This window comes from Pristiophorus japonicus, chromosome 5 (assembly GCF_044704955.1).
Source record: "Pristiophorus japonicus isolate sPriJap1 chromosome 5, sPriJap1.hap1, whole genome shotgun sequence".
Lineage (NCBI taxonomy): Eukaryota > Metazoa > Chordata > Chondrichthyes > Pristiophoridae > Pristiophorus > Pristiophorus japonicus.
In genome coordinates, this window is record NC_091981.1 from 111,827,685 (window position 1) to 111,855,156 (window position 27,472).

At 44.8% G+C, this 27,472-nt stretch overlaps 1 protein-coding gene across 1 annotated transcript in view; it reads left to right on the top strand.

Annotated features, from left to right (window-relative positions):
* The window catches only part of azi2 (5-azacytidine induced 2), a 138,071-nt gene that overhangs the window by 20,481 nt on the left and 90,118 nt on the right, over nucleotides 1–27,472 (top strand). Inside the window, exons 2-4 of the mRNA XM_070880861.1 lie at nucleotides 3,211–3,505; nucleotides 6,361–6,486; nucleotides 8,649–8,748. Coding sequence (XP_070736962.1) covers nucleotides 3,278–3,505; nucleotides 6,361–6,486; nucleotides 8,649–8,748 — 454 coding nt within the window. The 5' untranslated portion in view covers nucleotides 3,211–3,277. The remainder of the gene's footprint in view (nucleotides 1–3,210; nucleotides 3,506–6,360; nucleotides 6,487–8,648; nucleotides 8,749–27,472) is intronic.

Here is a 27,472-nt window from a genome sequence, read left to right on the forward strand (position 1 = left end):
AGGGTATTAAAAGAGATGGCGGAAGTTATAGCAGATGCATTTGTTATAATCTACCAAAATTCTCTGGACTCTGGGGAGGTACCAGCGGATTGGAGAGCAGCTAATGTAACGCCTCTGTTTAAAAAAGGGGGCAGGCAAAAGGCAGGTAACTATAGGCCGGTTAGTTTAACATCTGTAATGGGGAAAATGCTTGAAACTATCATTAAGGAAGAAATAGCGGGACATCTGGATAGGAATAGTGCAATCAAGCAGACGCAGCATGGATTCATGAAAGGGAAATCATGTTTAACTAACTTACTGGAATTCTTTGAGGATATAACGAGCATGGTGGATAGAGGTGTACCGATGGATGTGGTGTATTTAGATTTCCAAAAGGCATTCGATAAGGTGCCACACAAAAGGCTACTGCAGAAGATAAAGGTACGCAGAGTCAGAGGAAATGTATTAGCATGGATAGAGAATTGGCTGGCGAACAGAAAGCAGAGAGTCGGGATAAATGGGTCCTTTTCCGGTTGGAAATCAGTGGTTAGTGGTGTGCCACAGGGATCAGTGCTGGGACCACAACTGTTTACAATATACATAGATGACCTAGAGGAGGGGACAGAGTGTAGTGCAACAAAATTTGCAGATGACACTAAGATTCGTGGGAAAGCGGGTTGTGTAGAGGATTCTGAGAGGCTACAAGGAGATTTGGATAGGTTAAGCGAATGGGCTAAGGTTTGGCAGATGGAATACAATGTCGGAAAGTGTGAGGTCATCCACCTTGGGGGAAAAAAAATAGTAAAAGGGAATATTATTTGAATGGGGAGAAATTACAACATGCTGTGGTGCAGAGGAACCTGGGGGTCTTTGTGCATGAATCCCAAAAGGTTAGTTTGCAGGTACAGCAGGTAATCAGGAAGGCGAATGGAATGTTGGCCTTCATTGCGAAAGGGATGGAGTACAAAAGCAGGGAAGTCCTGCTGCAACTGTACAGGGTATTGGTAAGGCCGCACCTGGAGTACTGTGTGCAGTTTTGGTCACCTTACTTAAGGAAGGATATACTAGCTTTGGAAGGGGTACAGAGACGATTCACTAGGCTGATTCGAGAAATGAGGGGGTTAACTTATGATGATAGATTGAGTAGACTGGGTCTTTACTCCTTGGAATTCAGAAGGATGAGGAGTGATCTAATAGAAACATTTAAAATCATGAAAGGGATAGACAAGATAGAGGCAGAGAGGTTGTTTCCATTGGTGGGGGAGACTAGAACTAGGGGGCACAGCCTCAAAATACGGAGGAGCCAATTTAAAAGCGAGTTGAGAAAGAATTTCTTCTCCCAGAGGGTTGTGAATCTGTGGAATTCTCTGCCCAAGGAAGCAGTTGAGGCTGGCTCATTGAATGTTTTCAAGTCAAAGATAGATAGATTTTTAAGCAATAAGGGAATTAAGGGTTACGGGGAGAGGGCGGGTAAGTGGAGCCGAGTCCACGACCAGATCAGCCATGATCTTATTGAATGGCGGAGCAGGCTCGAGGGGCTAGATGGCCTACTCCTGTTCCTAATTCTTATGTTCTTATGTTCTATCCATGCTGCTATGTTTCTCTCCGATCATTGAACTTTTATACCTGAATTTTTCTCACAAGGCTCTTGATGCCCTATTGAACACCTTCTGAAAATCCATAAATGTATATTTCATTTCCTTCCGATTGGTCGCTCCTTCAAAAAACTATTAAATTTGTCAAATATGACTAACCTTAACAAATGTATAGTGGCTATCTTTGATTAACCCATGCATTTCTAAATGATTTTATGTCTAATTATATATTTGGAAACTGCCTTTCTTGAGCAAAGGTGTTACATTGGCTGCTTTCAATCCATTGGCACAATTTGCATGTTTTAAAAAGCTTGGAAAAAGTGTGGCCAGAGCCTCAACTATCTTTCAGCTGTGGCTCAGTGTGTAGCACACTTGTCTCTGATCAAGAAGGTTGTGGGTTAGAGTCCCACTCCAGGGATTTGAGTACATAAATCTTGGCTGACACTCCTGTGCAGTACTGACGGAGTGCTGCACTGTCGGAGGTGCCGTCTTTCGGATGCGACATTAAACCGAGGCCCCATCTGTAGTCTTGGGGACGTAAAAGATCCCGTGGCACTATTTTGAAGAAGAGTTGGGAAGTTATCCCCGGTGTCCTAGCCAATATTTATCCCTCAATCAACATGACATAAACAGATTACCTGGTCATTATCACATTGCTGTTTGTGGGAGCTTGCTGTGTGCAAATTGCCTGCTGTATTTCCTACAATACAACAGTGACTACACTCCAAAAGTAATTAATTAGCTGTAAAGCACTTTGAGATGTCCGGTGGTCGTGAAAGGCGCTATATAAATGCAAGTCTCTCTCCCTCTTTCTCTCAGGGTACATGTCATCAGGACCCTGTGACTTTTTGACTTTGAGTTATGCTAATTTTTGCAGCACCAGTTTCTTTTCTCAGCCATTCAGTTCTAATTGTTCCTTATAATCCTCTATCTAGTACATGCACTTTCTCACTTTCACCATAATTTAAAAAAATCAATGCTTTGCTACCTTTATAGGGATATATTTATTTCAGTTTATCCATCTCATATTTAAAGATGTCCTACTGTTGCATTGTTTTAGATGGAGTCTTTACATTGAAATATTAAAAATCCAATGATGTCCTGGCCAACATTCCTCCCTCAGGCATTAACAAACTGGTCATTCCTGTTTGCTGCAGAATGACTGCTGTTTGCCTATATATGTCACCTGACTACAGAAAGTAGCTCATTGCCTAAGAGGCTTGGAGATGCTGTATAAAATCAGCCTAAACTTGGTTAAGCAAGATGTCCTTCTCTGCTGATATTTCTAACTTTCTTGCCTGCATCTCAAACCGTGGTGGTAGTGCTCAGAGGTTCACTACTATTTCAGAATTTAAAAAAATTAATAGGAGGAGTCAAAATGTCTAATTGAACGAGGGCTTTAGAAACGGACAAATCCTTGATGCAACAGAGGATGTTTTGCATCAAGATATAAGGGAGATGAAAATGACCCAAATGGGTTTTGTATATGAACCTAACAACAACAAGGCGGGCTGAATGTTTTGTCTTAACTTTTTTTCATTTGTTCTGAAACAACAGTTATCAATATGCATGTGTACTTCATGTGATGAGACACTACCTGCAACAAATTTAGTGTTTTTTTTTGTTTGACAAATAGCCTGTGCAGATCAGCACAAGAGAGGCAGCTTCTGCTAACACTGGTGGGACTCTATGAAGGTGTGAGCATGGAAGGACTAATTGTAGAAGATGATATCTCTATATTGAACCATGAAGAAGCAAGCCCTGAAGCAACACATTTCAGGTATAGCCCTATTGCAGCTTCTTCAGGCGATGAATCTGTCGCTTCCCACTTTGCACTTGTCACAGCCTATGAAGACATCAAAAAACGACTGAAGGAAACGGAGATTGAAAATTCTTTCCTGAAGAAAAGAGCCCGGATGCTGGAAGAAAGGGTAAATTATTTGTGTTAAACTGTACAATTATATTTGGTCATTTGAGGTTAATATTTCACAATCGCTCTCGTGCTCTCTCTCTCTCTGTCCCTCTCTGTCCCTCTCTGTCTCTCTCTGTCTTGTGCCTCTATTCATCTGTCCCTCTCTGTCTCTCTCTGTCACTCTCTGTCTTGTGCCTCTATTCACCAGTGTAAAAATGGTGACTAGCTCATTAGATTTTTGAGTAACATCTGAAGTATAAAAGCAGGATTCAAATTTAGAAATTTGGTAGTTTGTATTAAATAAACATGCAGCAATTCCATATCCCTCTTCATGTTTAAAAATTGTTTTTGTGTCTTTAATGCTACATTGCATTATCTGATAAGTTTATCTTAAGAATAAACATGGATTGAGCCAATTATGAGGAATTAATTCTATTAACTTTAATGTGTGTCTTTTTCTAACTTTTACTAAACTGTGCTATAAGTCACCAATAGACTAGTCTTTAATGCCACTGCTGAACTTGATGTATTTAATATCTGTGATGAAAATAAGTTATCTAGAATGAATGTTTATATCATGTCCTAAAACTAAACTAATGAATTTCTGGCTCAAAAGCAAAATACTGCGAATGCTGGAATCTGAAATAAAAACAGAAAATGCTAGAAATCTCAGCGGGTCAGGCAGCGTCTGTGGATAGAGAAACAGAGTTAATGTTTCAGGAGTTCCAACGAAGGATTATCGACCTGAAATGTTAACTCTGTTTCTCTTCCCACAGATGCTGCCTGACCCGCTGAGATTTCCAGAATTTTCTGTTTTTGTATATTATATATTATATAATTAATTTTTGGTCTATGTAATATGAAAATTGCAGAGTTTTTGATGGGATCGTTTGCATTTAAGCACAAAGCATAGAATGTGAAAGTCTATTCAGCCTATGCTTCCCACTGCTTCCATAGACAATGTACATTTTATCCTATAATGGAATTTACTATTTTATTTACTGAAAGAAAGTTCTGCATAATTACTTCTTGATCCTCAGAGGCTATCAATGCAAGGTGCATCTATTCTTGCACCCCAGTATTTGACTCTACCCCTCTGCCCTCCACAGACTATTTTTCTTTTCTTTTTCCTTTCCCAGCAGTGCTTAAGTACAGTACTCTAATCCCATGAAGTATTTAATCATCATTATATTACAGTTGTTGTGATGTGTGAAATCATTGAGCTGAGGCCAATTTGAATTTAGGCAAATACTGGTGTTAATCTGTTACATGAGACCATAAGAAATAGGAGTAGGCCATACGGCCCCTCGAGCCTGCTCCGCCATTTAATACGATCATGACTGATCCGATCACGGACAGGTCCACTTTCCTGCCCACTTGCCATAACCCCTTATTCTCTTATCATTTAAGAAACTTGTCTATTTCTGTCTTAAATTTATTCAATGTCCCAGCTTCCACAGCTCTCTGAGGCAGCGAATCCACAGATCCACAACCTTCTGAGAGAAGAAATTTCTCCCCATCTCAGTGTTAAATGGGCGGCCCCTTATTCTAAGATTATGACCTCTAGTTCTAGACTCCCCTATTAGTGAAAACATCCTCTCTGCATCCCCCTTGTCAAGCCCCCTCATAATCTTATACGTTTCGATAAGATCGCCTCTCATTCTTCTGAATTCCAATGAGTAGAGGCCCAACCTACTCAACCTTTCCTCATAAGTCAACCCCTTCATCTCTGGAATCAACCTTGTGAACCTTCTCTGAACTGCCTCCAAAGCAAGTATATCCTTTTGTAAATATGGAAACCAAAACTGCACGTAGTATTCTAGGTGTGGCCTGCAGTTTAAAGGCATTGCTAATCTATATTTAGTCCAGGAACTTCCGGGCCTGTTCAGGCCTGTTTCGCTCCAAGTTTGTTCCACATATCCATGATTCTGCAATGGTGTTAAATCTTGTTTCACTTAAGATTGTGAGTTTCTCCTCTCCTTTGCAACATTTCTCTATAAGAATCTTCAATGTGAAATAAAAATAAATACCTATGGGAATACTTGTATGGAAAAGCAACTTGGAGAGACAAAATAAAAGGGCACTAAGTGTATTCTTCCATTTCTTGTTTTTTTACATTCCCAAATGTATTACTGCATACTAATCCACATTTCAGTTGCATCGACCACTTGCTTGGCTCTTCTGTTAACCTGCGTGTCTTCCTGTAAACATTTTGCTAATGAAAAAGCACCATTTTAAATTTTCTGGTTTATCCTGTCTTTGTCATTTGTTCTCAAGCACACTGATATTGTGAATTAAGATGTGAATGCTCGTCATTTACTTTGAAGTGGATCAGCAAAATAATTAAAATATGACCAGGCCAGTGTTTATTTAACCATCATTTGCGCAATGGTCATTGCTGGACGAGATAGGCTGTGTACATCTTTTGCTGGTCTTTGACTTGATCATTGGGCTAAATTGTCTGTCTGGTCTGTGAAAGGAGTGGACGGTGAATAAAATGGCTTTTGCTCATTCTATGCTTTATGTTCATTTAGAAATATATTTCTCCAATATCATACAGTGGCTTTGTAAATAGCCTATAAATGAAAATGTAAAAATGAGTGCCTTTTAGGTGTGGCATCAAATTATACAAACACCATTTGGGAAAAAGTTTTATAAAGCTAGTTTTGCTAACACTAACTTTATGGGATTTAGATACATTGTACTAACATACTCTATTTTGTATTTATGGCCAAGTTATTATCAAGCTTTGTACACACACATCATTTCTGAAATTCTATGTAGGATGGAGGGTATACTGTATTTAAGCTGCTGCCCGAAAAAGGCATAGCTTTTATTATGAAGTGTTTTTTAAATTTTGCTCCATACTTTCAGCTTCTTAATGCTTCTCTTGACAATGAAAAAAGTTCTTTGGGACAGGAAGAAGTGAATAAAGCTTACCAGGCTTATCGGGAAGTCTGCATTGAAAGAGACAAGATGAGACAGAGACTGGAAAGAATGGTACTACTATCTATAGTGTATTTTTACTTTGACATATTGTAATAATACTGATCTAGAAGTTAAAATCGTCATTCATGCTTACATAAAATCTAAAGAGAAAATCATTCGATATTTTATAGTATATGATTAATTTTAGGTGGATTTTGAATTTGTTTGACATAAATATTGAACATCGTGACAGCTGTGGCTCAGTTAATAGCACTCTCTCCTCCAAGTCAGAAAGTTGTGGGTTCAAGTCCCACTCCATTTGAGCACACAAATCTAGGCTGACACTCCAGTGCTGCACTGCCAGAGGTGCCAACTTTTGGATGCGATGTTGAACCGAGGCCCCATCTGCATTCTCAGGTGGACGTCAAAGATCCCATGACGCTCTTTCAAACAAGAGCATGGGAGTTATCCCCGGTGTCCTGGACAATATTTATCCCTTAATCAACATTGCAAAAATAGATTATCTGGTCATTATCACTTTGCTGTTTGTAGGAGCTTGCTGTGTGCAGATTGCCGCTGCGTTTCCTACATTACAACAGTGATCACACTTCAAAAGTACTTCATCGGTTGTAAAGCGCTTTGGAATGTCCCAAGATCATGAAAACCGATAAATGCAACTTTTTCTTTTATACCAAATTTATTGTAGTGTTCTTGACCTTTAGTCTGTCCTAGAGTTTTGTCAAAAAACAGTAAAAATCTAGGTATTGCAATGTGTTCTAATGTTGATGAACGGAACACATTTTAATGAGATTATGTTTGGTATAGTTTTATGCCTTATTCTGTGGCCATCTTCAAATGAGGTCACTTCATGAACTTTTGCAAATCGAGGCCTATTGCTCGGAGTAGTGAAAGTTCTGCCAAACTGGCATAAAATCATAGAAATTTACAGCATGGAAGGAGGCCATTTCAGCCCATCGTGTCCGCGCCGGCCGACAAAAAGCTATCCAGCCTAATCCCACTTTCCAGCTCTTGGTCCTAGGTTACGACGCTTCAAGTGTACATCCAAATACTTTTTAAATGTGGTGAGGGTTTCTGCCTCTACCACCCTTTCAGGCAGTGAGTTGCAGACCCCCATCACCCTCATATCTCCTCTAAAACTCTTACCAATTACTTTAAATCTATGCCCCCTCGTTGTTGACCCCTCTGCTAAGGGAAATAGGTCCTTCCTATCCACTCTGTCTTGGCCACTCATAATTTTATACACCTCAATAAGGTCTCCCCTCAACCTCCTCTTTTCCAAAGAAACCAAACCCAGCCTGTCCAATCTTTCCTCACAGCTAAAATTCTCCAGTCCAGGCAACATCCTTGTGAATCTCCTCTGTACCCTCTCTAGTGCAATCACATCTTTCCTGTAATGTGGTGACCAGAATTGCATGCAGTACTCTAGCTGTGGCCTAACTGTGTTTTATACAGTTCAAGCACAACCTTCCTGCTCTTGTATTCTATGCCTCGGCTAATAAAGGCAAGTATTCTGTATGCCTTCTTAACCACGTTATCTATCTGGCCTGCTACCTTCAGGGATCTGTGGACATGCACGCCAAGGTCCCTTACCTCCTCTGCACTTCTCAGTGTCGAACCATTTAATGTATATTCCCTTCCTTGTTATCCCTCCCCAAATGCATTACCTCACACTTCACCGGATTGAATTCCACTGTTCTGCTCACCTGATAGTTCATTGATATCGTCCTGCAATCTACAGCTTTCAGCTTCATTATCAACCACACAGCTGATTTTAGTATCCCGTGCAAACTTCTTAATTATACCCCCTACATTCAAGTCTAAATCATTGATGTATACCACAAAAAGCAAGGGACCTAATACTGAGCCCTGCAGAACCCTACTGGAAACAGCCTTCCAGTCACAAACACACCCATCAACCATTATCCTCTGCTTCTTGCCTCTAAGTCAGTTTTGGATTCAACTTGCCCCTTTGCCCTAGATCCCATGGGCTTTTACTTTCATGACCAGTATGCCATGTGGGACCTTATGAAAAGCCCTGCTAAAATCCATATACACTACATCAAACACACTGCCCACAAACTAAGAGCAAGTGCACTTCATCCTTGGCTACATTCATTTTTAATTTGTTTTCAGTGTGATTCTTAAGAGTTAACAAAGACATATTATTTCTGTTGTACACACTACTGACAAAAAAAAACTTGTGTTTCATAAAGATCAAGGAGCAGATGGATTCTGTGCGAATTTTGAACGAAACTCTGCAGGCTAAAGAAGTAGAGATTCTTCAACTCCGAAGTGAAGTTGAAACCCATCAAGGTACATCCTTCTGTAATATTTTTGGTTGTATAAGAAAGCTGTATATGAATTACATGGATTTTGCTAATAAAACAAAGTCTTAGTGTTGTGCGGAATAGGGTTTTTATGTGAAATGAACATTCAACATTCTGTTCACCCTAACAGTTCCATGGGTAAAATACATTGCATATTATGGTATTGACTGATACCAGCAAGGTCCCAGGTTTGATCCTTGGTGTGTTCTGAGTTGGCTAAGGTAATGGTGAAGGGGCTGCCATTGACTTCAGAATCCTGGGCTAAGGAATGAAATAAGGGGCCCTTGATTATTATCCAATGATTACTGGTGGATTATGCATATGTGTGATCAGGCTTAAATGTGATGTCTTCCTAGCTGGAATAATCTGCTGACACTCACTGGCATAACGCACAAGGCGATCAAATTATTGGAGAGTTATCAGTGCCTCTGGAATCATTCACCAGGTAGAGAAAAGAAAGGAAATTGGGAGAGATGGGGAAAGTGGGGAGAAATTGCATTTTTACATAGGAATAGAAAAATGTGCTTTATATGTGCATCTTAATGCCCTTGTTACACAATCTGCACACCTCACTTACACTTGTGTAAATGCAGCATGAAAACAACAACAGCTTGTATTTATAAAGCACCTTTAACATATTGAAACGTCCTAAGACACTTCACAGGAGTATTATGCGATACAGGTAGAGTGTCCGAAATCCAGAAACCTCGGGACCGAGGCGGTTCCAGATTTCAAAACGTCTTTCCGACATTCCGAATCTGGAAATGCCTGGGCCGAGGGAAGGGGGGGGCCCGGTGGTGGGGCGGGGTGGGGATGGTGTGGTGGAGGCGAAGCAGGGGGTCGGCGGCCAGGAAAGACCTGCGTTGAAGACCTGCAAAAAAGTTAAGTTAAAGTTTTTATTTTTTTCATTCTTTTTCAGCGATTTAGTAAATGAATGTTTAGTGAAATTTTATTTTTTGTTTTTTGGAATTTTATTTTTGGGTGTTTTTCCCCCTGCCTAGGCCCAACTCGCAGCGGTAATTAGTTAAAAAAAAAAATGTACGGATTCCGGAACATATTCCGGATGACCCCACCATGGATCGGCCCAGATTCCGGAACATTCCAAATTTTGGAACTCCGGATTTCGACACTCAACCTGTAAAACAACTTGACACCAAGTTGCATAAGTAGAAATTAGCGCAAGTGACCAAAAACTTGGTCAAAGAGTTAGATTTTAAGGAGCAGCTTGAAGGAGGAAAGAAAGATGAGTTCCAGAGCTTGTGGCCGAGGAAACAGAAGGCACAGCCACCAATGGTTGAGCAATTATATTCAGGTCTGCTCAAGAGGGCAGAATTAGAGGAGGCCATGGAGGGATTTGAAAATAAGGATGAGAATTTTGAATTCGAGGCATTGCTTAACCAGAAGCCAATGTAGGTCAGTGAGCACATGGGTGATGGGTGAGCGGGACTTGGTGCGAGTTAGGACACAGGCAGCCGAGTTTTGGATCGCCTCTACTTTACTTAGGGTAGAATGTGGGAGGCCAGCCAGGCTTGAATAGTCAAGTCTGGAGGTAACGAAGGCATGGATGAGGGCTTCAGCAGCGAATAAGTTGAGGCTAGGGCGGAGACGGGCAATGTTACGGAAGTGGAAATAGGCAGCATTATTTATGCTGCGGATATGTCATCGAAAGCTCATTTCAAGGTCAAATATGACACCGAGGTTGCGAACAGCCTGGTTCAGCCTCAGACAGAAGTTGGGGAGAGGGATGGAGTCAGTGGCTAGGGAACAGAGTTTGTGGCGGGAACCAAAAGCAATTACTTCGGCCTTCCCAATATTCAATTGGAGAAGATTTCTGCTCATCCAGAATCGGACAAGCAGTCTGACAATTTAGAGACCAAGGAGGGGTCGAAAGAAGTGGTCGTGAGGTAGAGCTGGGTGTCATCAGCGTACATGTGGAAACTGACGCTGTATGTTCGGATGATGTCGCCAAGGGGCAACATGTAGATGAGACATAAGAGGGGACCAAGGATACATCATTGTGGGACACCAAAGGTAACGATGATGGGGTGAGAAGAGAAGCTGTTGCAGATGATTCTCTGGCTACGGTTAGATAGGTAAGAATGGAACCAGGCAAATACAGTCCCACTCAGCTGGACAATGGTGGCGAGGTGTTGGAGAAGGATAGAGTGGTCAACTGTGTCAAAGGCTGCATCATCATCATGGGCGGTCCTTCGAAATCGAGGAAGACTTGCTTCCACTCCTAAAGTGAGTTCTTTGGTGGCTGAACAGTCCTAACACGAGAGCCATAGACCCTGTCACAGGTGGGGCAGATAATCGTCGGGGGAAGGGGGGAGGATGGCACTGATTTACCACACGCTCCTTCCGCTGCCTCTTCACGCTCGCAGCATTGAGATTCAAGGAACTCAACGCCCTCCCGGATGTACTTTCTCCACCTAGGGCGCTCTTCGACCAGAGTCTCCCAGGTGTCAGTGGTAATATCTCATTTCACCAGGGAGGCTTTGTAATGTTTCCGCTGCCCACCTTTGGCTCGTTTGCCATGAAGGAGCGCCACGTAGAGCAATTGCTTAGGGAGTCTCGTGTCTGGAATGCGAACTAGGTGGCCTGCCCAGCGAAGCTGATCGAGAGTGGTTAATGCTTCAATGCTGGGGATGTTAGCCTGGGTAAGGACACTGATGTTGGTGCGCCCTGCCCTCCCAGAGGATTTACAGGATCTTGCAGAGACATCGTTGGTGCTGTATCTCCTGCAACTTGATGTGTCTTCTATACCATACAGGAGGGCGGGTATTACTACAGCCCTGTAGACCATGAGCTTGGTGGTAGGTTTGAAGGCCTGGTCTTCGAACACTCTTTTTTTCCTCAGGCGGCCGAAGGGTACACTGGAGGCGCTGTTGAATCTCCGCATCAATGTCTGCCTTTGTTGACGAGAGGCTCCTGAGGCATGGGAAGTGGTCCACGGTGTCGAGGGCCGCGCTGTGAATCTTGATGACTGCGGGGGGGGGGGAGGGAGGGAGGGAGGGAGGGAGTGCTGTGCGGCGAGGACAAGCTGGTGGAGGACCTTTGTCTTACGGATGTTAAGCGTGAGGCCCATGCTTTCATATGTCCCGGTGAATACATCGACTATATCCTGGAGTTCAGCCTCAGAATATGCAGAGACGCAGGCGTCGTCCGCATACTGCAGCTCAACAACAGAGGTTGGGGTAATCTTGGACCTGGCCTGGAGACAACGTAGGTTAAACAGCTTCCCACTGGTTCTGTAGTTTAGTTCCACTCCAGCGGGGAGCTTGTCGACAGTGAGGTGGAGCATGGCAGTGAGGAAGATTGTGAAGAGGGTTGGAGCGATGACTCAACCCTATTTAACCCCGGTCCGGACGTAAAATGGGTCTGTAATGGATCCGCTGGTAAGGATCACAGCCTGCATGTCGTCGTGAAGCAGGCGAAGGATGTTGACAAACTTTCGGGGGCATCCAAAACTGAGGAGGACGCTCCATAACCCCTCACGGCCGACGGTGTCAAAGCCTTTGTAAGATTGAAAAAGGCCATGTATAAGGGCTGGCGCTGCTCCCTATATTTTTCCTGCAGTTGTCGTGCTGCAAAGATCATGTCCATTGTTCCCCGTAGAGGACGAAATCCGCACTGTGACTCCGGGAGGAGCTCCTCGGCCACAGGAAGAAGACAGTTGAGGAGAACTCTAGCGATAACCTTCCCAGTGGTTGATGGGAAGATTCCCCTGTAGTTGCCGCAGTTGGGTTTGTTCCTCTTTTTAAAAATGGACACGATCACTGCATCTGTAAGATCTCCCGGCATGCTCTCTCTTTCCTCCAAATGAGCGAGATGAGGTCATGTATCTGCGCTAGCAGCGCCTCTCTGCCATATTTTAGCGCCTTAGCAGGGATTACATCCACTCCCGTAGCCTTGTTGTTCTTGGGCTGTTTTATGGCTTTTCCTACCTCGTGTAGCATTGAGGTTTCACTGAGGTGGTGGCGGGTTGCATGCTGCGGGATGGAATTGAGAACACGAGTCAAAGGCAGAGTCTCGATTTGAGGAGATCTTCAAAGTGCTCTTTCCAGCGGGCCCTGACGGCCTTGGTGTCCTTGATGAGTGTTTCCCTGTTCTTGGCCAGGAGTGGGATGGGGCCTTGGGAGTTTGGACCGTAGGTGGCCTTGACTGCAATGAAGAATCCTCGCGTGACGTGGCTGTCGGCCAGTTGTATCACCTGTGCTTTCTCCATCCACCACCTGTTCTTTAGGTCCCGGGGTTTTTGTTGGACCTCAGCCTTGAGCCGTCTGTAACGTTGCTTTGTAGCTCCCGAGTTGGGCTGTCACAAATGCTCTGTGCTTATGATCTATTAGCTCTTGGATCTCCTGATCGTTTTCATCAAACCAGTTCTGGTGTTTTCTGGTTGAGTAACCAAGTGTCTCTTCCCAGGCACTGATTATGGAGGCCTGGAGAGCAGACCAAGCACTGTGGGCATTGAGCATCTCAGGGTCATCAAGGCACGCCAGAATGGCTGTGAGGCGCTGGCTATATGGGGCTCTCTTAGCTGGGTCTTTAAGTTCCCCCGTGTTAACTTTTTCGCGGCGCTGCTTCTGCTGTCCTCTCTCTGCTTTGGGGCTATGTTAATATTGATGACGGATTGGATTAGGCGACGGTCCGTCCAGCAGTTGTCAGCTCCTGTCATGGCGCGGGTGATGCGCACATTCTTGCAATCCCTGGCTCGGAGGAGGGGAGTGGGGAGGGAAAGAGGAGGGAGAGGGAGAGGGGGAGGGGGGGAAGGGAGAGAGAGAGGGAGGGGGGGTGGGGAAGGGAGAGAGAGAGGGAGGGGGGTGGGGGGGGGAAGAGAGAGGGGGGTGGGAGAAAGAGGAGGGGGGGGAAGAGGGAAGAGAGGGGAAGGGGGAGGGGGGGAAGAGAGGGAGGGAGGGGGGGAAGAGAGGGAGGGAGGGGGGGAAGAGAGGGAGGGAGGGAGGGGAGGGGGGGAGAGAGAGAGAGGGGGGGAGAGAGAGAGAGAGAGAGGGGGGAGAGGGAGAGAGGGGGGGCAGGGGGGGAGAGAGAGGGAGGGGGTGAGATAGAGATAGAGAGGGGGGAGGGGAGGAGGGGGAAGAGAGGTAGGCGGGGTGAGGGGGGAAGAGAGAGAGAGGGAGTGAGGGGGGTAAGGGAGAGAAAGGGGAGGGAGGGAGCGGTGGTGGGGAGAGGGGAGAGGATGTGAGGATTCAGGAAAGGGTAAATTCAAAAGTAAGAGAAAGGTCAAGATTGTCGAGCTGGATAGTATTTAAATAAAAGTAAGCAAAGTGGGTCAGGAAGAGACAGAGAGCTTAACAAAGATAATCATTATAGGTGGTCCCTCGAACGAGGATGACTTGTTTCCACATGAGTTCACAGATGTTTCAATGAAGGACTCGATGTTCCAGTCCTGAACTCCAATTCTTTCACTAACAAAAGTAATAGGGCATCAGTGACTAAGGTGGCATCAGGGAAAAATAGAAAAAGTTAAAGTTAAGGTCACTGAATGTGCGAAGCATTCTGTTGCGGTAATGGGAAGACTTCTCTTCCTCGAGGCGGACTACCTGATATAGGAAGTCCATACCTCGCCCTCGCCCCTCCGTATAACGACCACAGAATCAAACAAACAAAATCTTCGGTTCAACCGGCTTTATTTCGAGCAAATGCAAGGGAATGTTCAATCATGGAACCTTCAAAGTACAAGAGGTTTCAAGTACAATTTATACAGTTTTGGAGGGGGCTACCCTCCTACAAAATCGATAGGTCTACTGCTGTCAGCAAAGTTACATTGATTTGTCGTCTCTTATCAGACTGGCTCTGAATGGCACATGCTTTGTCAATCATGTTGTTCAGTGATATGATCTTTGCCTTCGTCTCTTTGTAGCTCTGTTCCCAAAATACTAGCTTTCTTATCTCTTAGAGACTTCTAGCCAAAATGTTATGTATTGTAAATGCTGACCTTTACTGTCTTTGTTATGTGCTACTAAGGTTAAGGATAAGTTAACCATCAATTGTGCTTTACCGACATAGGAAACAATCCATACCATAAGGTAGAGGAACTTCACCGATTCCTCAGACCCTCCTAATAATGATGAGCCCTCTTAATCTGTCTGCTCTTTGCCTGCTACAACTCTATACCCCTTACACATTCGCAACAAAATAGATGAATTAATAGCACAGATAGAAATAAACTGGTTTGATTTAATAGCTATTACGGAGACATGGTTGCAGAGTGACCAAGGTTGAGAACTAAATATTCCAGGATACTTAACATGTAGAAAAGATGGAAGAATGGAAAATGAGCCCCGATAATGGATGGGATAAAGACAGTAGCGAGAAAGGATCTTCGCTCAGTAAAACAAGATGGAGAATCACTTTGGGTGGAGCTAAGAAACAACAAGGGGCAGAAAGCACTTCTGGGAATCGTTTATAGGTCCCCCAACAGTAGTTGTAGTCTTGGGCACAGTATAAATCAGGAACTTAGAGGTGCATATAACAACGGTAATACAGTAATCATGGGAACTTGAATTTTCTTATAGATTAGGCAAACCAAATTTTCAGTAATAGTGCAGAGGATGAGTTCATGGAATGCATTCAAGATAGTTTTGTCGATCAGTATGTCGCGGAACCAACTTGGGAACAGGCTATTTTAGATCTAATATTGTGCAATGAGGCAGGATTAATTAACAACCATGTCGTAAAGGAGCAGTGATCATAACATGATAGAATTTTGTATCGAGTTTGAGAGTGATTTTGTTAAGGCGGAAACTAGGGTCTTAAATCTGAACAAAGCAAATCTCGTAGTTATGATGGGCGAATTGGCTAGGGTAGGTTGGGAAACTAGATTAAAAGATATGATGATAGATAAGCAATGTCAAAAATTTAAAGAAATAATTCGTAGTTCACAACAAATATACATTCCCTGAAGGAATAAAAACTCAATGGAAAAACGGTCCAACCGTGGCTAACGAAAATTTAAAGATAGTATTAGATTGAAGGAAGAGGCTTATTGGGCCCAAGTTTCGGGCTGCGCTTAGAACGGCACAGCCCCGACCTGGACACGCGTTTTTCGTGCCACAAAGTGCGCCTAAAAAAAATTTACAGGTTCTCCGGCTCCCTGCTGGTCCTCTGGAGCCGGGCGCGGCACAGCACGAGCTGTGGGGGGCGGAGCTCGGTCCCTGTGCAGTAGCTCCAGGCGCCCAAAACTGTGTGGGAGAGGCCCGAAGCACGCAGCCCCTAGCCTCACTGGGGCTGCGTGCATAAGGCTGCCCCCCACGCCCAGCTCCTGCTTCCTCCCGACTCGACTCGACTCCCGTTTCCCCCCGGACCGACCCCGACATTGACCCGACTCCCGCTCCCCCCCCCCCCCCCCCGGTCTGGACCCGACCCGCGCTCTTTTTCCCCCCCCCCCCCCCCCCCACCCGACCTGACCTCTCGCCCCCTGACCCGACATCCCTCCCACCACCCCCCCGACCCAACCCGCGCTCCCTCCCTCCCCCCTATCCAAACCAACCCGACCTCCCTCCTTCCCCCCCTCCGAACCCGACCCGACCCGACCCGACCCAACGCCACCAACCTGAAAATCTGGTGCTGGGGACGGGCCCTGCCCGAAGTCTTGGGCCCGGCCCGTTCAGCCTCCCTCCCACTTCTCCTTTCCCCCCCTTCTCCTTTCCCCCCCTTCTCCTTTCCCCCCCTTCTCCTTTCCCCCCCTTCTCCTTTCCCCCCCCCCTTCTCCTTTCCCCCCCCCTTCTCCTTTCCCCCCCCTTCTCCTTTCCCCCCCCTTCTCCTTTCCCCCCCCTTCTCCTTTCCCCCCCCTTCTCCTTTCCCCCCCCTTCTCCTTTCCCCCCCTTCTCCTTTTCTCCCCCCCTTCTCCTTTCCCCCCCTTTCTCCTTTCCCCCCCTTCTCCTTTCCCCCCCCCCTTCTCCTTTCCCGCCCCCCCTTCTCCTTTCCCGCCCCCCCGCCCCCCTTCTCCTTTCCCGCCCCCCTTCTCCTTTCCCGCCCCCCTTCTCCTTTCCCGCCCCCCTTCTCCTTTCCCGCCCCCCCCTTCTCCTTTCCCGCCCCCCCTTCTCCTTTCCCGCCCCCCCTTCTCCTTTCCCGCCCCCCCCTTCTCCTTTCCCGCCCCCCCCCCCCCTTCTCCTCCCCCTCCCGTCGCTGACAGACAGAGCGTGAGAGACACACACAGACAGACAGAGAGATAGAGACACACTGGGTGGGGGTGGGGGGGGGGGGGGGGGGGGAGCCTCCCAGCACGCTGTTGGAGGACTCCTGGTGCTGTATTCGGTAAGTAGAAAATGTTTTATTTATTGATTTAAAAAAATAATTACTACTTCTTAATTTTTTTGGATTGATTTCTTGGTTGATTAATTGATGTTTTTATCATTTATTATTGATGATGGCTCTTTATTTGTAAAACTGAAGTGTTTAATGTTTGTAAACTTCCCTTTTAAACCCCCCCCCCCCCCCCCCCATTCCCTACGCCTGATTTGTAATCTATGCCTGATTTTCTAAAGTGTAGACAAGGTTTTTTCGAGCGTACAAAAATCTTCACTTCCTCCATTTTAAGTTAGTTTGGAGTAAGTTTTCACTGCCGAAACTTTGAAAACCGGCGTAAGTGGCCGGACACTCCCCCTTTTGAAAAAAAAAATTCTGTTCCAAAGTGAAACTGTTCTAACTGACTAGAACTGGAGCAAACTAAATGCCGAGAATTTGAATTTCTAAGATACTCCATTCTACACCAGTTGCTCCAAAAAATCAGGAGCAACTAAGGCCGAAACTTGGTGCCCATAATGTGGCCAAAATGAGTGGTAAGCCTTAGGTTTTGGGGGTTTTTAGAATTCAGCAAAAGATGACCAAGAAATTGATTATAGAGAGAAAATAGAATGAGAGTAAACTAGCACCAGACATAAAAACAGATTGTGAAAGCTTCTATAGGTATGTAAAAAGGAAGAGATTAGCAAAAGTAAACTTTGGTCCCTTATGGGCAGAGACAGGAGACATTATAATGGGAAATAAGGAGATGCCAGAGACATTATACAAATACTTTGTATTTGTCTTTGCAGAAGAAGACTGAAAGAAAATTCCAAAATAGTGGGGAACCAAGAGTCTAGTGAGAAACCTAAATAAATTAGTATCAGTAAAGAAATAATACTGGAGAAATTAATGGGACTAAAAGCTGACAAATCCCTGGGCCTGATGGCCTACATCCTAGAAGTGGCTACAGAGATAGTGGATGCATTGGTTTTGATCTTCCAGAATTCCCTAAATTCTAGAATTGTCCCCGCGGATTGAAAGGTAGCAAATGTAACCTCACTATTCAAGAAAGGAGGGAGAGAGAAAACGGGGAACTACAGACCAGTTAGCCTGACATCAGTCATCAGGAAAATACTAGAATCTATTATTAGGGACATGGTAACAGGGCACTTAGAAAATCATCATATGATTGGGCAAAGTCAACACAGATTTATGAAAGCAAAATAGTGTTTGACAAATCTGTTTGAGTTTTTTGAGGTTGTAACCAGCAGACTAGATAAGGGAAACCAGTGGATGTAGTGATTTTCAGAAAGCATTCGATAAGGTGCCACACAACAGGTTATAATACAACATCAGGGCTCATGGGATTTTGGAAAATATATTAGCATGGATTGGTTAATGGACACAAAACAGAGAATAGGAATAAACGGGCCATTTTTGGGAAGGCAATCTGTAACTAGTGGGGTACTGCAACATCAGCTATTTACAATTTCTATCAATGACTTAAATGAGGGGACTGAGTGTAATGTATCCAACTTTGCTGATGATACAAAGCTAGGTTGGAAATGTAAGTTGTGAGGAGGATGGAAAGAAGCTGCAAAGGAATATAGACAGGTTAAGTGAGTGGGAAAGAACATGGCAGGTAGAATAAAATGGCCCGCAAATTGCAGTTGGAGGCTTTTTGCGGGCGGATGCCTCCAACCAAATTTTTTTTTCAGGAAGTAACTGGTGGCCCCGGAGGAACGTATGCTTACGGTCCGAGGTCTAGCTGCGCAGCCCAGCGTAAGAGCACACGCATCCCAGGAACGTAAGCATAACCTGGGATCATGTGGGCCTAGCCAACAATGAACATGGAGTATTCTCATTGATAATGGGAGCTCCATTTGTGTGAGCTCCCATTCCTATAAGAACATAAGAAATAGGAGCAGGATTAGGCCATTTGGCCCATCAAGCCTACTCCGCCATTTAATAAGATCATGGCTGATCTGATCATGGACTCAGTTCCACTTCCCTGTCCGCTCCCCATAACCCTTTACTCCCTTATCGCTCAAAAATCTATCTATCTCCGTCTCAAATATATTCACAGACCCAGCCTCCACAACTCTCTGCGGCAGAGAATTCCATAGATTTACAACCCTCTGAGAAGAAATCCCTCCTCATCTCAGTTTTAAATGGATGCCCCTTATTCTGAGACTATGGCCCCTAGTTTTAGTTTCCTCTATGTGGAAATATCCTCTCTGCATCCACCTTGTCGAGCCCCCTCATTATCTTATATGTTTCGATAAGATCACCTCTCATTCTTCTGAACTCCAATGTGTATAGGCCCAACCTATTCAACCTATCTTCCTAAATCAACCTCCCTCATCTCCGGAATCAACCTAGTGAACCTTCTCTGAACAGCCTCCAATGCAAGTATATCTTTCCTTAAATATGGAGACCAAAACTGTATGCAGTACTCTAGGTGTGGTTTTACCAATACCCTCTACAGTTGTAGCAGGACTTCTGCTTTTATTCTCTATCCCCCTTACAATAAAAGCCAACATTCCATTTGCCTTCCTGATATTTTGCTGTACCTGCACACTAACTTTTTGTGTTTCATGCACAAGTCCCCCAGGTCCCTCTATACTGCAACACTTTGCAATTTTTCTCCATTTAAATTGTAATTTGACTATGTACATTCAAGTTTTAAAAAAAACTCCTGAACTATTTTTGAGGCTTAATTGATTTTTTTTAAACACAAAAATCTGGAAACTGTAGAAACAATAAATTTACTGCATTTTATGGGGTAATTTATTTGTTTATGGAAATTTATGTTTATTAACGTCAATGAGAATACCCCCCAAAATATAAATACAACACAATAAATTTTTTTAAAACCTCACATTTTAAAATGAATTGAAATTGAATGTTTTAGAAAAAAATATATATTTTAGACATCTTTTTAAATATGTTTCACTATGGTTAAAAATAAACGCCTTAATGGACAGGGTTTTTAAAATAAAAATTAGTGATAAAATTTAATTTTAAATGTTTAAATGGTTAAAAGTAGGGTATAGTAGCAAATAGCCCAACTCTGCACGCTATTGTCCTTCTCCCGGGGATGCTTGCGATCTGTGAAAAGACATTTTGCATGCATGCGCATCTCGCGCCGAGAACCGGATCTTGCAAGGCCTCTTCGGGTGCGGCGCACATCGTACACATCCGGAGAGCCTGCAATTTACGGCCCACTATGGAGAAATGTGAAGTTATCCACTTTAGTAGGAACAATACAAAAGCAATATATTTTTTAAATGGTGAAATGTTGGTATTCAGAGGGACCTGGGTGTCCTTGTAGACGAATCACTGAAAATTAACATTCAGGTACAGCAAGCAAGTAGGAAAGCAAATGGTATGTTGGCCTTCATTGCAAAAGGATTGGAGTACAAGAGTGAAGGAGCCTTACTACAATTATATAGGGCCTTGGTGAGATCACATCTGTAGTACTGTGTAAAGTCTTGGTTTCCTTACCTAAGGAAGGCTATACTTGTCTTCAAGGGAGTGCAACGAAGGTTCACCAGACTGATTCCTGGGATGTGGAGGGATTGTCCTTTGAGGAGACGAGGCCTATATTCCCTGGAATTTGGAAGAATGAGAGGCGATCTCATTGAAACATATAAAATTCTTAAGGGGCTTGACAGGGTAGATGCTGGGAGGATCTTTCCCCTAGCTGGGGCATCTAGAACTAGGGGTCACAGTCTCAGAATAAGGGGTCAGCCATTTAGAACTGAGATGCGAAGAAGTTTCTTCACTCAAAGGGTTGTGAATCTTTGGAATTCTCTATCCCAGAAGGCTGTGGATGCTCAGTCATTGAGTATATTCATGACCGAAATTGATAGATTTTTGGATGCGAAGGGAACGAAGTGTTATGGGGATAGTGCGAGAAGGTGGAATTGAGATAGAAGATCAATCATGATCTTATTGAATGGCGGAGCTGGCTTAAAGGGGCGAATGGCCTACTCCCATTCCTACTTGAAAAGTAAAATACTGTGGATGCTGGAATCTGGAATAAAAACAAAAAATGCCGGAAATCTTAGCAAGTCAGGCAGCATAAGAACATAAGAAATAGGAGCAGGAGTAGGCCCCTTGAGCCTGCTCTGCCATTCAATAAGATCATGGCTGATCTAATCATACTCAGCTCCATTTCCCTGCCCGCTCCCCATAACCCTTTACTCCCTTATCGCTCAAAAATCTGACAGTTTCCGCCTTAAATATATTCAATGACCCAGCCTCCATGGGGCAGAGAATTCCATAGATTTAAAACCCTCTTGAGAGAAGAAATTTCACCTCATCTCAGTTTTAAATGGGCGGCCCTTATTCTGAGACTATGTCCCCTAGTTTTAGTTTCCCCTATGAGTGGAAATATCCTCTCTGCATCCACCTTTCGACCCCTCATTATCTTATAAGTTTCAATAAGATCACCTCTCATTTTTCTGAATTCCAATGTGTATAGGCCCAACCTACTCAACTTATCTTCATAGGTCAACCCCCTCCTCTCTGGAAACAGCCTAGTGAACATCTGCAGAGAGAAGGCATTGTTAACGTTTCGGGTTGATGATCCTTTGTCAGAACTGGAGAGTGTTCGGAAAGAACGGATTCTTAACGAGCACTGAAAGGGGGAGGGGAAGAAAGAACAAAAGGGAAGGTCTATGATAGGTTGGAAGACAGGAGAGATTAGAGAGACAAAAGGGATGATGCCCCAAATTCAAATGGTAATGCCAGGAGTTAGAAAAACATTAGTCAAGATCATTATCATCATAGGCAGTCCCTCGGAATCGAGGAACACTTGCTTCCACTCTTAGAATGAGTCCTTAGGTGGCTGAACAGTCAAATACGAGAGCCACAGGTGGGACAGGCAGTCGTTGAGGGTAAGGGACGGTGGGACAGGTTTGCTGCGTGTTCCTTCCGCTGCCTGCGCTTGTTTTCTGCATGCACACGGCGATGAGACTCGCGGCGCTTAGCGCCCTCGCGGATGCACTTCCTCCACTCGGGGTGGTCTTTAGCCAGGGACTCCCAGGTGACGGTGGGGATGCCGCACTTTATCAGGGAGGCTTTGAGGGTGTCCTTGTAACGTTTCCTCTGTCCACCCTTGGCTTGTTTGCCATGAAGGAGTTCCGAGTAGAGCGATTGCTTTGGGAGTCTCGTGTCTGGCATGCGGACAAAGTGGCCTGCCCAACGGAGCTGATCAAGTGTGGTCAGTGCTTCAATGCGGGGGATGTTGGCCTGTTTGAGGACACTAATGTTGGTGCGTCTGTCCTCCCAGGGGATTTGTAGGATCTTGCGAAGGCATCATTGATGGTATTTCTCCAGTTACTTGAAGTGTCTACTGTACATGGTCCATGCTTCTGAGCCATACAGGAGGGCAGGTATTACTACAGCACTGTCGACCATGAGCTTGGTGGTAGATTTGAGGGCCTGGTCTTCGAACACTCATTTCCTCTCAGCGCTGAAGGTTGCGCTGATGCACTGGAGGTTGAATCTCCTCATCAATGTCTGCTTTTGTTGATAAGAGGCTGCCGAGGTATTGGAAATGGTCCACGTTGTCCAGGGCCATGCTGTGGATCTTGATAACTGGGGGGGCAATGCTGTGCGGCAAGGACAGGCTGGTGGAGGACCTTTGTCTCATGGATGTTTAGCATTAGTCAAGATAGGGTGTGAATAGTGGGATAATGACCAACTGCCGAGACGAGAAGAAAAAAAGAAAGAAAGAAACAGGCTCTGAGAGGGGAGGGGGGGGAGAAGGAAGGGAAGGGAGCCAAAGATTGGCAGCAGTTACGCTCTGAAATTTTTGTACTCGATGTTGAATCCAGAAGGCTGTAAAGTGCCTAAACGAAAGATGGGGTGCTGTTCCTCGAGCTTGCATTGAGCTTCTTTGCAACAGTGTTAGAAGACTGAGGACAGAGTGGGAATTGAGTGGAAAATTAAAGTGATGAGCGACCGGAAGCTCAGGGTCACACTTGCGGACTGAACGGAGGTGCTCTGCAAAGTGGACACTCAGTCTAATCTACGCTTGGTCTCCCCAATGAAGAGGAGACCACATCGTGAGCGGCGAATAAAGTATACTAAATTGAAAGAAGTACAAGTAAATCGCTGTTTCACCTGGAAGGAATATTTGGGGCCCTGGCTAGTTTGAAGGGAGCAGGTAAAAGGGCAGGTGTTGCATCTCCTGCACTTGCACGGAAAGGTGCCGTGGGAAGGGGAGGGAGTGCTGGGGATGACTGCGGAATGGACCGGGGTGACTGCGGAATGGACCAGGATGTCGTGAAGGGAGCGGTCACTTCGGAATGCTGAGAGGGAAGGGGAGGGGAAGATGTGATTGGTGGTGGGATCACGCTGGAGATGGCGGAGGATGATCCGTTGAACATGGAGGCTGATGGGGTGAAAGGTGGATTTGGGCATGGTGCTGGAGGATTGGAGGACTGCTGATATAGTACCCTTGTTTAAGAAGGGAGAAAGGCATAGGCCGAGCAGTTACAGGTCTGTCAGCCTAACCTCAGTGGTGGGAAAATTATTGGAAAAAACCCTGAAAGACAGGATAAATCTACATTTGGAAAGGCAGGTATTAATTAGGGACAGTCAGCACGGATTTGTTAAGGGAAGATCGTGTTTGACTAAGCTGATTGAATTTTTTGAGGAGGTAACCCAGAGGGTCGATGAAGGTAGTGCGTACGATGTAGCACATATGGACTTTGGCAAAGCTTTTGATAAGATCCCACGTGGTAGACTGGTCAAGAAGGTTAGAGCCCATGGGATCCAGGGCAAAGTGGCAAGTTGGATCCAAAATTGGCTTGGCGGTAGGAAGCAAAGGGTAATGGTTGACAATGTTTTTGTGACTGGAAGGATGTTTCCAGTGGGGTTCCGCAGGGCTCAGTACTGGGTCCATTGCTTTTTGTGGTATGTATCAATACTTTAGATTTGAATGTAGGGAGTATGATTAAGAGGTTTGCAGACGACACTAAAATTGGCTGTATGGTTGATTAATGAAGAGGAAAGTCATGGGCTGCAGGAGGATATCAATCTACTGGTCAGGTGGGCAGAGCAATGGCAAATGGAATTTAATTCAGAGAAGTGTGAGGTGATGCACTTTGAGAGGGCTAATAAGGAAAGGGTACACACATTAAATGGTAGACCACTTAATGGTGTAGATGAACAAAGGGACCTTGGTGTGCTTGTCCACAGCTCCTTGAAAGTAGCCAGGTGGTTAAGAAGGTATACGGAATGCTTGTCTTTATTGGCCGAGACATCGAATATAAGAGCAGGGAGGTATGCTTAAGTTGTATAATACTTTGGTTAGGCCACAGCTGAAGTACTGCGTGCAGTTCTGGTCGCCGTATTATAGAAAGGACGTGATTGCACTAGAGAGGGCGCAGAGGAGATTTACTAGAATGCTGCCTGGAATGGAGAATTTATGTAATGAGGGCAGATTGGATAGGCTGGGGTTGTTTTCTTTGGAACAGAGGAGGCCGAGGGGAGACCTAATTGTGGTGTACAAAATATTGAGGGGTCGGGACATAGTGGATAGTAAGGGCCTATTTCCATTGGTGGAGGAGTCTAATACGAGGGGGCATAGTTTTAAGGTGGATGGTAGAAGGTTTTGAGGGGGGACTTCTTTACGCTGAGGGTTGTGGGGATCTGGAACTCACTGCCTGAAAGAGTAGTGGATGCAGAAACACTCACCACTTTTAAGAGATGGGCACTTAAAGTGCAGTAACCTGCAGGGTTACGGACCTAGAACTGGTAATTGGGATTAGACTGGATGACCTTTTGTTGGCCGACACAGTATTAATGGTAAGTACTGCAGAGAATCTAATACGGCCAGGGTGGTCTCCTGGACTAGTTTTGATCGCCTGGATGGGTCGGAGAGGAATTTTCCCAGATTTTTTTCTCCCTAAATTAGCCTGGGTTTTTAATCTGGTTTTTGCCTCTCCCAGGGGATCACATGGCTCCGGTTGGGGTGGAGTGTAGAATGTTTTAGTATAAGGGGTGCTGCAGTTGGGCTGGGTGCACTTTGGTGGTCATTTTCCAACATTCTATAGACTCTGGATCAGTTCCTATGGATTGGAGGGTAGCTAATGTAACCCCACTTTTTTTTTAAAAATGGAGGGAAAGATAAAACGGAATTATAGACCAGTTAGCCTGACATCGGTAGTGGGGAAAATGTTGGAATCAATTATTAAAGATGAAATAGCAGCGCATTTGGAAAACAGTGACAGGATCGGTCCAAGTTAACATGGATTTATGAAAGGGAAATCATGCTTGACAAATCTTCTAGAATTTTTTGAGGATGTAACTCGTAAAGTGAACAAGAGAAAACCGGTGGATGTGGTGAATTTGGACTTTCAGAAGGCTTTTGACAAGATCCCACACAAGAGATTAGTGTGCAAAATTAAAGCACATGATATTGGGGGTAATGTATTGATGTGGATACGGAACTGGTTGGCAGACAGGAAGCAAAGAGTAAGAATAAATGGGTCCTTTTCAGAATGGCAGGCAGTGACTAGTGGGGTATCGCAAGGTTCAGTGCTGGGACCCCAGCTATTTACAATATACATTAATGATTTGGACGAAGGAATTGAATGTAATATCTCCAAGTTTGCAGATGACACTAAGCTGGGTGGCAGTGTGAGCTATGAGGAGGATGCTAAGAGGCTGCAGGGTGACTTGGACAGGTTAGGTGAATGCATGGCAGATGCAGTATAATGTAGATAAACGTGAGGTTATCCACTTTGGTGGCAAAAACAGGGAGGCAGAATATTATCTAAATGGTGATAGATTAGAAAAAGAGGAGGTGCAAGGTGGTGTCATGGTACATCAGTCACTGAAAGTTGGCATGCAGGTACAGCAGGCGGTGAAGAAGGCAAATGGCATGTTGGCCTTCATAGCGAGAGGATTTGAGTATAGGAGCAGGGAGGTCTTACTGCAGTTGTACAGGACCTTGGTGAGACCACACCTTGAATATTGTGTTCAGTTTTGTTTTCCTAACTTGAGGAAGGACATTCTTGCTATTGAGGAAGTGCAGCGAAGGTTCACCAGACTGATTCCCTGGATGGCAGGACTGACATATGAAGAAAGACTGGATCGACTAGGCTTATATTCACTGGAATTTAGAAGAATGAGAGGGGATCTCATAGAAACATATAAAATTCTGACGGGATTGGACAAGTTAGATGCAGGAAGAATGTTTCCGTTGTTGGGGAAGTCCAGAACCAGGGGTCACAGTCTAAGGATAGGGGGTAAGCCATTTAGGACCGAGATGAAGAGAAACTTCTTTACTCAGAGAATAGTAGACCTGTGGAATTCTCTACCACAAAGTTGTTGAGGCCAGTTCGTTCGATATATTCAAATGGGAGTTAGATGTGGCCCTTATGGCTACAGGGATCAAAGGGTATGGAGAGAGAGCAGTAATGGGGTACTGAAGTTGTATGATCAGTCATTATCATATTAAATGGTGGTGGAGGCTCGAAGGGTCGACTGGCTTATTCCTGCACCTATTTTCTATGTTTCTATGTTTGTCTTTCCGTCATTGTTCATAGGTTTATATGTAACCTTCAGGGCTGCTGACCAAGGGCCGTGCGGCTCTTTGTCGGCCAGTGTGGACACGATGGGCCGAAATGGCATCCTTCTGCACTGTTAAATTTCTACGTTTCTATGTTTCTAACCCTGTCATGGTTCTGAGAGGAAGAGAAAGGGGTGAGAGCAGAGATGCGGGAAATAGTACAGACACAGTCGAGGGCCATGTTAACCACGGTGGAGGGGAATCCTCTGTTGAGGAAAAAGGAAGACATATCCGAGGCACTAGTGTGAAAGGTGGTATCATCAGAGCAGATACGACGGAGACGGAGAAACTGAGAGAATGGAATGGCATCCTTACAGGATGCAGGGTGGGAGGAAGTGTAGTCCAGGTAGCTGTGGGAGTCAGTGGGCTTATAGTGGATACTGTTCGAAAGCCTATCCTCAGAGGTGGGGACGGAGAAGTCAAGGAAGGAAAGGGAAGGGAAGAGTCGGAGATAGTTTATGTGAAGGTGAGGGAAGTGTGGAAATTGAATGCAAAGTGAATGAAATGTTCACGTTCAGGGCGAGAGCAGGAAACGGCACCGATACAGTCATCAATGTACTGGAAAAAGAGGTGGAGGAGGGGACCTGAGTAGGACTGGAATAAAGAATGTTCCACATATCCCACGAAAAGGCAGGCATAGCTAGGACCCATGCGGGTTCCCATAGCAACAACTTTAATTTGGAGGACGTGAATGGAGTTAAAGGAGAAGTTGTTCAATGTGAGAACAAGTTCAGCCAGGGACGAGGACGAGGACGAGGAAACTGGCAACTGTTAAAGTCACAGAGGGTGTCGGCCGAGTCGCGGATGTAGGTATATGAAACACATATTAACAATGTAAACAGGGACGTGTTGAGTCTTGCACAGTGCTTGC